Below are 12,186 nucleotides of genomic sequence, written 5' to 3' on the forward strand. Positions count from 1 at the left end.
TTGCTGGGATCCTATGACCCCAGCTGACTTCCTGCCCTTTGGGCAGGGGACTGGACTCGATGATCTTCCGAGGTCCCTTCCAGCCCTAATGTCTATGAAATCTATGAAATCTTTTAGACCAGTGGTGCTCAACCTTCTAGCCCCACAGGCTTGATGAGTAGTGCAGGACCAGTTTGTGCGGTGGATCTAGCCATGGAGTAACCATGTGCACACTGCATCTGATCCTGAGCACCAGATCAGCCTTGCGCATACTAGCTCTGACCCTGCAAGCCACAGTAACCCCTTGCACATCCAGTCTGGCCCTGTGAGCCAATGCAACTGTCATTTGGTTCATGGGGCTCCCCTCAGGTCTGTAAATTTAATGGCAGGGGAGTAGTGAGAGCATTCTTTACCTTGGATTCAGCCTACAGCCTGAAGGTTGAGCACCACTGTTCTAGACCTTGCACAATATATAAAAAGCTCTGCAGTTTTCAGCAGACACCTTTGATTAGAGAATGAAACAGAAGGCTTAGAGACTGGTTTGTGGGAGTTTTATCCAGATCAATAAAGGCAGGTAACTGATAATAGGGTGCCTGTTCAAAATTCCTTCTAAGTCAGATGTGTGTGTAGTGGGATAATGGTGGCTGCTTGGAAGATACAAATTCAGAATTTGTTGAATAGATTATACTACTCGGAGCTAGCAGGAAAGGGTGTAAGACAGTGTATTATTTTAAGTATTTGACACATTTCTCCATGGTAACAGTATTCTGCCAAGATTCAGATTGGTCATGCTAAAGATCTAATATGAAGCGAGTTAAAAAGTATTCTAAAATAAATCAGTGTTATATTACTTTATCCCTTGAAGTAGCATGTACATTCCACGCATGCTGCTACCCCCAAGTATGCTGCTTTGGGAGTCTCCATTTCCTGCTTAGTGCTCTCATCCATTTATTTTCACCATCTACCCATGCACGTTTACAGGCAGTGATAGAACTCCTAGCATATGGAGCTGACCCTAATCTGCCATTGAGCAAAGGCATAGGAAGTGCCCTTTGTGCAGCTGTCAGCACAACATATGAACAGAAGAGAACAGCAGCAAGTCGAATTTCTTTGGTAAGGAAACGTATGTTGGTTTGTTTTTTTTAACGCCGTTTTATCCAATTAATTGTTTCACCAGATGTGTTGAATCCTGGTTCTTTTTAGTGGTTCAGCTGTTTTTTCAGTGATGCTTTTTTTTTTTCCTCTTGGTAACTGAGCTGTGTTCTCAGTCACAGTAAACAAGCTGCTTCTGTTTCTGGCTTGGTGTTCATGGTGGGACAAGGAGCAATCAGAAGACTGGTTGACATGCTTTAACAAGCATGATGTCAAATACCTAATGGAAATAGGGACAAGTTATGGTTAAAATGTGGTAGGTGTTTGTTGTTAACCCTAGTGTCCCATGACCTATGTGGATTTGGCACACCCATCAGCCGTGATTTGAAATGCAACATAATTTTCCCATCAGTTTGGAGTCTGGAGATCTTGCTAGGGGAAGAAGGGTAGCTCTACCTGGGTCCCATTTTTACCTGCTTTCCCCCCTCAGCAGAATTGTCAGCTTTGTCTGTTTTTGCAGCTGCTCCTCCAGGCTGGGATGCCTTGGAAAAACACATCACCATTGCTTATATGGATAATAAGAGTTTTGCCTTAAGAAAACTCATGTGGAGAGGTGAACATTCTTCAGGGGAACCTTTCACTTGTGGCTGTAATGTGGGGAAAGATACACCCAGGCCTGTTCCTGCGCACAGCAGCATGTGCCTAAGTAGAGGCCAGGCTCTGATGCGCAATCCCTTTGCTCCACTGGTGACAGGAGGCTGTGATTTTGTTGAGCATTTTTGTTTTAATGTTGCTGTCTGGAAATACTTTTTTTCTTTCTCAAGATTGACAGGCTGATTGGAGCTGGTGCAGATCCCCTGATGCCAGTTACTGTTGGTCAAGGGAAGAAGACTGGAGTGGGAACTGTAGTAGACTATGCCTACTATACATACTGTCAGGTACCTCTTACATCCCAAAACTTCTGTTTTAATATTAATGCTAGTGATGTTCTCCAGATCCACAAGCGCAAACAACCTGCTTTTTCTAGTTCTGCACCTATAGGTTCAGCAGGGGGTTAATGCAGAAAGAACCACCAACTTTCTGTTTTGTGTGTGAGGGATGGGAGGGCGGTCTTTCCATTTTTTCCTAAACTGTGAAGTACATAAGGCTGACAGATGTTTAAAAAGTCCTAGTTCTGGAAGAGAAAAATTGGTTACCCTATATATTAAATTTCCATTTATAAATGGTTTGCAAAATGTTAATAAATATTGCTAGCTGGTACAAGCATGAGCAGTATGTGTTTGTAGGAGATTGGAAGAATGTTAGAAGAAGGCATTATAAATAGGGATATGTATCCTACTGACAGGTGAACTCTATAAGAATCTATAACATTAGACTGTGTCGGCTTTAGCCTATCTTAGGGTAAGCAGAAGTAGTTTTTTGCTACTCTTTAGTTTCCCAGTAAAATACTAAGAATTCAATTAATCTCTGTTCATTATTGATGCTGGTGTAAGTATGAGACAAGATGATGAACTTGAAAATAAAACACACAAACCTTTAAAGCTGTCGTTCAACCAAGATTTTGGGCCCAGTAGTTTGAAACTGCAGTGAAATACACGTGTTTTGCTTTAACACAAAATTATGAGTTGCGTCTTTTAGATGTCTGTTTTTTTTCAATTGGCTTTCTACTAAAATTCAAGATCAATTAATTGAGGCTGGCCATTGTAAAATACAAACGTATGTTTGAAGCTTAAGATTTGGAAAAAAACCCCCAGTGTTCTCTATTTGTAGCAGCTATGGGCAGAATGAATAGAATCTTGAGATCCAAAAACCTGCTTTTTGCACAGAGACTCCAGTGTGGCTTTTGGGCATATTTCAGGTGTTAGGAGAGGATCCTGTTTAACATTTTTATTACTGATCTTAAGACAGAAACTAGATATGACTTAATGACATTGGAAATTACTCTAAGCCTGGGAGGCCCTGGCAATACAGAAAGGATTAGATTATTATTTCAGAATGATTAAATAATCTTGTAGAATAAAGCATTAGAAAGGAGAATAAGTTTAATAGTTTGAAGTGCAGTCATGCACTTTGGGATCAATAGCAAAGATTTTGGCTATGGGGTGCAGGTGCGGAGACTAGAAACAACTGAGGAAGTTTTAGCATGTTTTAGTTTTAGCTGATTTGTAGGATGAATGAGCTGCGGCTAATGCAGTTCCAAAGCGTATTAGGCAAGGTAGACTCAGGGAGTAATCTTAGCACTGTAGAAGATATTGGTAAAACTTAGCATACTATATGAAGTTCTTATCCCCAGCATTTAGGGACAACAAACTTAAATTGGAACATGTACAAAGAAAGGCCACTAAGATGGTTGAGGGAATGGGGACCTTTTCTTACAGAGGAAAATGAAAGGATCTTGACTTGTTTAGCTTAACAAAATGGAGGTTGAGAGGGTATGATTTTTTTTAATGGGTACATTTGTGGGGGGGAATATTAGGGAGAGAGAAGAGCTTTTTTTACGCTTAAAAACACCAGCCCAAAATCAAATGACTGACAGCTGATAACAATCCCCAAATTGTAAAAAAAATTTCAAGCATCTGCATCTACAATATAGTAGAAAAAAATACTAGAAAAAATACGCATGATTAATCTCTGGTTTCATACTCATAGGTTTCCTTTTTGGTTCATGCTCTAGGTTGCTTTTCTTGTATGAAACTAGCTCTGATTTATAGCTCAGTAGGCAGGCTGTTCCTTAGCATTAGTCAGGATGTCTGTGAATCTGTCATTGAGACAAAATTGTATTTTCTTGAATACAATACACAACTTTTCCCAAAAATTCCCCCCTTCTCTGCAAATTAGAGTGCATGTATTAAGTAGGGATGTTGGTTTTATTGCCCAGAGTAGAAGCACCCTGCTTTGAGTCCTCCTTCATAGTACAGCAGTTGTAGTATTACTGTTCAGGCAGCTGAGGCACACATTTGACTTAATAGCTTATTGGTCTTCACGCCGGAGGTGTTAATGATGGTCTCTCCTTTTTAATAATCTTCATGTCTGTTTTTTGTTTTAATGGTCCATATTGACGTTTTAATGGTCACCTTGTCAAGCTTTCTTAGGGCAGTTTTGCTGTACACTCCTATTTCACAGTGCTGGAGACTCTTTAGCTCTTTAGAATCATGGAGCCACCCATGGAGTCTAGGCTTCAGCCACAGCTAGGGTTTCAGCTTTAGTTAAGCAGGAAAGGCAAGGTGAGCCAAATGAAAATTAGGCTCTGTCCCTGCTCTATGGAGCCTTAACTCTGGAAAAAAAATCTATTTTTCCTTCATTCAAAAACTAGGTGTATATTGTATTTCAGGGCATGTTGTATGCAACAAAATATGGTAGCCTACAAAGAAATCCAAGCATTTTATTGGCAAAGTTTATTTCATAAAGTGTAACATGCTAAAGAACAACACTGTATATAAATTTGTAGTGGTAGATGTTGTGAGCCATTAACATGACATTTTTTCAGTTTGTACTTGAGTGTCCCTTTGAGTTTGAGTTATTAGTCATTGAAAATAAAATATCATGGCCTTTGGAAATGCATTACCAAAAGACATGCGTTATATCAATTCAGCGTTGTCAGTTCATTTCACTCAAGGGTTTTGGAAATGGGTTGGTCATGTGTCGGTGCATTACCGCCCAGCACTGGGGCTGGACTGCAAAAAAAACGTGAACATTTTGAACCCTGTTGAAAAAAACCCCACAGCTTCACTGCCACAGATCATCAGTTTTCAGAATATATCCCTCTGTGGAGACCTCCATATTCCTGCAATGGGTATACAGTGTCATCATAAACTGATTATGTTTTCTTTTGGTCACTTCGTTCAAACTATCAGAAGAAACATAAGCTGCATCATCAAGATGATAGTTTTCAGAAGCCCACGCCTCTTGGAAGCATCACTATAAATCCCAGTGTGTCAGTTAGAAATTAAATGGTTGATTTTCAGAAATCTTAAATATGCTTGACTTAATTCCATATTATTGATTTTGCTTTCAGACTTTGTTTTGCAATACTTGACTGATTCTGTAACCTAGTGGACTGAATTCTTCCCTTATGGGCAAGTCCTACCTTCTAATCTCTTCTCCCAGGTTATTTCTATTTAAAAAAGTGCACTGACAAATGTATTATTGGTGCAGCTATATAGCATAATGATTAAGACACTCTCTTGAGAGGTAGGAGATGTGGGTATATTTGAAAAAAATGTTGGTATTCTGGGAAGGACATCTGCATCTCTTGTTCTAATTTGGAACTTTTAGTTCTAGCAGGGATGACATAGTGGTATGTGGTGCTACTACCATGGTGGGCATACCTGAAATAAGCCAACTTTACTTCTAGCTAGGTACAATACACTTAAGCTCTTTTGGCATGTTAAATTCCTGTTTCCTAAGTTCTGCTGTACATAAACTCGGTTTGTATTGCAGGATAAAAGGATAGCACATACTCCATATCATGCATTATTGCCACCAGAAAGGGAGATTTTCAATGCACGCAGGTTTCTGCTTGATTACATAAGTGAGCACCTTCGAGAGCGTGTCCTTGAGAAGGAGAAGCAGTGGGATAGAGAAGAACTTCAAAAATCTAAGAAATGTGAGTTCAACTAAGTCTTTCACCTGCAAGAACATTTCAGTGGAAGTTGCTTAATGATATGTGAGGGTTTATAACACTGTATTCACACATGGTGGTCTGAGACTGTGGCTCTTACTAACATTTGTATTTCTGTAAGACACTTGAGGAAATCTTGGCACTTCATATACAGTAAGTAAGTGCCATTGTCTGTGCATTCAGGTTAAGTCACTTGCTTAGTCCCATTCAAAACTGGCAGAGTTAAGGAGAGAATCTAGGTCAGTTGTTCTCAACCTTGTTAGACACAAAGCACCCCTCAGAAAATGTCACCTCTGAGTTTTAACGTGATTTTTTTACTACAGAACCATAACTGAATACTAATTTTATTGCAGAAAACTCGAAAGCCTGCAACAGGTCAAAATGCTTTTAATACTACTGTGTCCTATTTGAAATGACTTGGTTTAATCTTGTGAATCAGGTTTGTACACTTAGTACTAACATTACATGGCACCCTTAATAATCTCAAGGCACCCCATGGCACCCCAGTTGAGAATCACTGATCTATGTCTCCTGACACCTGTGTCTCAAGCATAGGCTCATCTTGTACAGTCTGTTTAAAATTTGAGAAGTGGATTTAAATGTTAATGTGAAGTTCAGACTAACCTGAAATTTTATTGCCAGCATTAGAGGAGGTCAGATGAGATTATCATCTGCTTATAAGCTGTGACCTTCTCTGTACCTCAGTTTCCCCAGTGGAGACATTTTACCATGAAGTTCTTTGATGGAAGATGTTATATGTATAAAGCTTCTTAAGGCATTTGGACTTGTAGATATGACATATGGTTTCTAGTTTTTACTGGGAAATGAAAATCAGAATGACATGTCTTATTCCACTGATTCTTGATGTCTGACATTAGTCTCAAAGAAGTCTTATACACTCATATGACCGGCATTCTGAACAGGCTTTAAACATTATATTTTTATTTTGCTGCCTTTTCTATGCCCTCAGTTTCAAGGTGAAAATGTTGATGTATTTACACAGTTGAGACCTAACCCAGCCATAGGGTTGAATGTAGTTTTGGTTCTAATGTCTAGTACCTTTAATCTCAGGCGTTTGTCAGAGAAAAGTGCTAATTTTCTTCTCTATATGTTGGTATAGTGGATTCAGGTATTCGTGTCGCCTTTGCTAAAAGGAAATGTGGAGACAGGTACCCTTCAGTAACATCACAGGTGGAGGAAGTGAGGTAGGATAAAGATACTGGATATTAATGCTTTATATTTTATAATAAAAAATACTGCATTCTGGTTTTGTCTCACTGAACTATTGGCACCATCTCTGGTCTCCCTTATTTTAACTTCCCCTCTTCAATCTATCCAACTTTCAGTAGCTAAAATTATCTTTCACTCCTGCTCTGACCACATCAATCTCTTCTCCCAGCCTTCAAATCCCTCCATTAGTGTTGTGTCTTTCCCTATATAACGTTCAGACTTTTCACTATGCCTGGCTGTGCCCAGGCAGCTAAGTGAGTTCATAACACCAGCTGTCTTAAGAGAGATTACAGATGCACATGATAAACTTGAGAGGCAGTGTCCATAGACATTTGGATGTAGTGCTCTTCAGCCATAGCAGCAGGAGTTATACAGAGGAAGCATCCTGCATTTTTTACTTCTGTATATGTTTATATTCAGTTGCAACCATCAAAAGATGGTTAGAACTGGTAGCTGTGAATGATGATTGTAGAACTTGTGGTCTCCATAAAAGTTCTGGGAGAAGTTTGTTTTAGACTTTCTGTTTTAAAGAGTGTGAGCCTTAATAAATCATTGAAGGTAAAAAGATTCAGATTAGAGAACAGGCAGACATGTTTAACAGCTTACCAAGGGTTATATTAGATTTCCTGTTGCTGAGACTTTTACATTGTACATGGATTTGTACAAAAATATATGCTCTAGTTTAGTGGGAGCCTCAAATTAAGTGCTACACTTTCTCTGAATGCCACTCTGATCACTGTCTTCTGCCTTATCTGCTGTCCGCCCCTCCCCCTTCTTGTTTTTTGCTCCCTGCCCTGTGCTCTCTGCCCGATCTGATACTTTGCTCTTGCCCTGTGCTCCCTGTCTTGTCTGCCCCTGTGCTGCCTATCCCTTCACTGATCTGCCATGTGCCACACCCAAGCTGCCCATGCTACTTGTTGCACCTGTGTTGCAAGTTGGCCACCCCTGCTCTAGCTCAACTGCAACTATTAGACACATAGCAGGAATTAGGGAAATTCTGTGGTCCGTGGTACGCAGGAGAACAGACTAAGGGTTGTGGATGTTTTGGTCTCAAATTCTGTACATTCATAGACCTAGCTTTGCCTAGCTCCCTAGTCTTCCCTAGTCTGTCAAAGGCAGCTTACCTGTCTAACCTCAAGCTTTCCAAATATTTTTATTTAGAACTGACTTGATAAACAGGTTCAATGGGAGTTTGGCTTTTGATTGTACACTAGGAACTGAAATTCCTGGGAATAGTGGGCCCTGGCTTTGGCACAAATGATTAGACCAAACATAATAAGAAGCCTGGGGAACCATGGGATCCAGGAGTGAATTACTTAGATGGCCTCAACTGGAGATAATGACTAGGTTTTGGACTGCCAGTACAAAATCCCAGGTGTAGAGATGTGGAGCAAGCTTTTAGTCTGTTTGGACTTCATTAGGCTTATTAACTGTGTGGTAAATAGCAGGAAATCCATCCTACAGATTTAGTCTGTACAAGTTTCTGTATAGACTAGATATGTGGCCCAGGTTAAATAAAATTATTTTTAGCCAATTGATTTTCAGTGAATGAGTTTCTTTTCCTTAAGGCCCAGAAACTATAATAGCAACATTCTGTTGCAGCTTTCCAGAAGAGGAAAGATTGGGAGTTGTTTGAAATCTGTTATTGAAAGGTTCCTGTAGAGTCTGGGGGAAAGTCTTAACTGCTGTAGCTCATAGGGAATGGGTCCTTACTCATATGATGAATGTTTCTGAAAAGTGGCAAGAATGTTGGGAAAAAATACTAAAAAATGGGTCAGACCTGACAAAGAAGTCTTGCATTTGAAAGCTTACCTAACTACCCCAGCTACACAGTTGGTCCAGTTAAAGTATCACCCAAAGAAATCCAAGCCTCTGAAAAGAAATAAGTCACTCCAAAGCTCCCACAGTTGCAAAATGTGAAAGAGTTAATTCAACAGGTAAAGAAAATAATTTGCGGGGGAGCAGGGAGAGGTGAAGCTAAGTTCCTAGAGTCTATTGGGTCTGTTCTGGTGCAGCACTGTACATGTAAGCCTTGAATGATCCAAGGCTTTGTGGTTAGGATTTTTGAGTTTAGTAGGTTGCTCAAGGTTAGTACAGGCAAATCCTTGTCTAGTAAATTAGCTGTATTATTGTATGCAAGCAGCATAGAAGGAAAAGAGCATACAGGCCATTTAAGGAAACATATCAGGAAAGCAGAATCGAGTATATAGTCAGTGCTTCGGCCTCATCCAACATTTTGCTTAAGGAAAAGGATGGCAGGACCACGTTCTGGGCAGCCTGTGAAAAAAACAAAATGAAATCTCATTACCTCAGTAAGTAAGCTGATTCCTAGATACTGGAGCAGGTTTTCCATACTGGGTCTTTAAAGTGATTATTTGTACTTGGAAGTGGCTCCAAAGGACAGGGCAAAAACTTGCAGGCTTTGCTTGGCTATGAAGGGGGTTTAAAGTGATGGATTTCAGCTTGCGCAATATAGCAGGTGCATTTTGGACACCTTTGAACAAGAAGTGATATACTTACATGTGGCTTGTAATAAGGTTAAGGCTTCTAATTTGAACTTGAACCGAGAGAAATATGGATTGAAATATTAGCACTGTTTGATGTGCAAACATGGTTTATAAGATAAATGCAGCGGTTTCAAACAGGAATCCATAGTGTTAAAAGTGGTCTGCTTTTACCACTCAATAAGGAATTCCTAATTATATAATTGGATGTGAATCTCTCCCATTCTCTTTTTTGACTTCTGCATATCATCCTTTTTCATCTTTGAACTCTGGGCTCTGGTTATCTTCATTTCTCTCTTTTGAGGGGTGAGCTGCACTTGTCTTCTATGCCACCTCATATTCTGTTTCTTCCTGGCGTTTTTTTTAAATCCTTTCTCCAGTACAAGAAAACCTTTTACTCAACTCTGTTTCTCCTCCTTTAGCTAGTTTCTTCCTCTGTCTTGCTCTCACAGAAGCATGCGACTACAGATCACCCTGCTTGTCTACAAGTCTGTCCTGCCCAAAACGAGTTTATTAAGCAAACCTTGAGTTCTTTTCTCTCCTCAAATCTCTGGCATCATCACCAGTTGCACAGAGCTCCAGTCTTCAGATTCTTCTGCTCCATGAATTTTACCCAGCAACACTTCATACATGATAAGCTGTCAGGCACCCACTCCAGGGTGATGCACATTTGCAGCGTCTACATCCCATTGTCTCCTTTTCCCTGTCTTTACCTTTTTTAAGAAGACAAAAATCTCAGACTCCTGCACATGCTTCCATCATGCTTGCTGTCAGTGGTTGTTTTGCTTTTTAAGCTTTTTGTCTAGGTCAGCTTTGCCCCCTCATTTAGGCTAAGCTGTTAACCATCTATCAGGTGTGATCAAAAGCACTGAATTTTGAATGTGCTCTTAGATTCAAGGCTTTTGGCCTGCTCACAGCATACAGGATCAAACAAACAGACTTGGCAAGGTATGAACACCAACCCAATGAACCGCCATGCCATGGGCAGACAGGCAAAGTCCTTTACCTCCAACGGACAAGGACTGCTCCTTCCTCCTCTGGGACAGATTCCACACAAATTCCTCCACTTATTCCTCACTGTTTTCTGGTTCCCTTGGTCCTGGAAAAAAAAGAAAGAAAGTGAAAATTTACTTTACATGGACAGTTACCGGAGTCCTATGAGATGTGGTGTTAGTATTTGTTCTACCACACCTCCTCTAGCCTTCTCCTGTAAAGTGTGGTAACACTGGGATTCTGTGTCGGTGAAAAAAAATGAAGGGTGGATGATCGCACGCTGTCCCTCACGTTCTTGGAAAGGGGGAGCATGAAGTCTTGCAGGGCACAGGTGCCTTTCCAATGGACACAACTGGGCAAGGAATATTCCTAACCAACACATGCCAGGGAACTCCAGTTACTGTACTGGCAGATGACTTCTTTCTTCCACAGGTCAATGGGAAAGAAGCTGTAGAGAAGCTTAGCTTTACCAGAGTACAAAGAGCCATGGAAAATGTCCCCAGAAATCTTGATGCCCTATGTAAGTGAGTGCTGTGCCAATGTGGATACTACAGTTCAAGAGTTATTTTTTCCAGCGGGGCCGTTTTCATTAAAGGACCCTTATTCAGGGAAGCTACTTGGGCATAGCTAAATCAAGTTAACTGTGCAACCAAGACAGACCCTGCTGTCGGAATGACTTTGTGGTCTGTTTTCAGTTATAAAGCTCATGGGGCACTGTAGGACAGAGTCCAAAATTGTGACTGTGCAGGGCCACCACTCTGGGAGATCTCTAGTTCCAGGTAAATAACTTTTTTCTTCATTTTCACTAATTAAAGGTGGCTGCAGATTATGCTGTAGCTAGGTGAATTGCTTTTGTAGGGAATACTTCATTTTGTGAATTAAGCCCATCATTGGGTTTGCACATTATCCACAAAGCTATTGATTTTGTTTACAAACTTGTTATGCTAATATGTTTCAGTGGAAGGATTGTTTGCAGGCTGTTTGCTACTGCAGCATGGGTGCAGGTACAGTGATTTAGGTCCTCGATCTGGCTTGTTTTGTGTGCAGTGCAGCCTTGACTGTTTGATACACAGAGGACATGAGTCTCTTATGGATCCTGGGCTGTTCCTCTTCCTGTAGAAACTTGGGGAGGGTAGCAGGAGGTTTAGCACCAAAACTCCCTGATTTAACTCTCAGGGTGTTGGCCAGGGTAGAGGTGCATGACTCATCAGAAGAATATTTGGTCAGTTGTCGTCTTGCAGCTGTTAGAAGGAGAATGTCCATATGCTCTAGTAGCAGCATATACTTTATGAAGTCATTCCAGTGGAAACAGAACAAATGACATCTCCCTGGTTTTGAGAGGGCTACAAACAGATTATCGTCTCTCTCCTTCCTGGCTAAAACATGCCACACTGCTCTAGGGCAGTCGGCTTTAAAAAAGTCTGAATTAAAAACAAACCCATTTAATTATGGGCCCCTCCAAATGTTGAAAGTATTTAAAGCAATTCCCATATTGCTATCTTTTCATGGTGTTTTAACACCTGTATTTATATCTCATATTTTTAAAGCAATGGTTTCCTTACTTGTGGGAAATAGTACAGACATATGATAGGAAACTCTTGGAACTGGACATTATTTTTTTTAAGCAGGATCCCATGTAAGAAGGTCTGAAAATGCATGAAGTTGGTAAGTCATGACCAGGGAACCTGGTTTTCCCTGATAACACTCCCCCAACAAATTCTCTGATTAAACCCCCAAAATCTATTATTAAAATAAAAATTGACATGC

The 12,186-nt window shown here is 40.4% G+C and overlaps 1 protein-coding gene across 2 annotated transcripts in view; it reads left to right on the forward strand.

Annotated features, from left to right (window-relative positions):
• The window catches only part of ANKMY1 (ankyrin repeat and MYND domain containing 1), a 62,566-nt gene that overhangs the window by 37,206 nt on the left and 13,174 nt on the right, over positions 1 to 12,186 (forward strand). Inside the window, exons 11-14 of one of the 2 annotated variants that reach the window (XM_019542943.1) lie at positions 961 to 1,092; positions 1,896 to 2,009; positions 5,512 to 5,677; positions 6,813 to 6,897. In XM_019542943.1, the coding sequence (XP_019398488.1) occupies positions 961 to 1,092; positions 1,896 to 2,009; positions 5,512 to 5,677; positions 6,813 to 6,897 (497 nt within the window). The remainder of the gene's footprint in view (positions 1 to 960; positions 1,093 to 1,895; positions 2,010 to 5,511; positions 5,678 to 6,812; positions 6,898 to 12,186) is intronic. The other variant, XM_019542944.1, reaches the window with a different exon arrangement.

The sequence above is a fragment of the Crocodylus porosus genome, unplaced genomic scaffold (genome assembly GCF_001723895.1).
Source record: "Crocodylus porosus isolate Cpor-Errol unplaced genomic scaffold, CroPor_comp1, whole genome shotgun sequence".
NCBI classification, from domain to species: Eukaryota; Metazoa; Chordata; order Crocodylia; family Crocodylidae; genus Crocodylus; species Crocodylus porosus.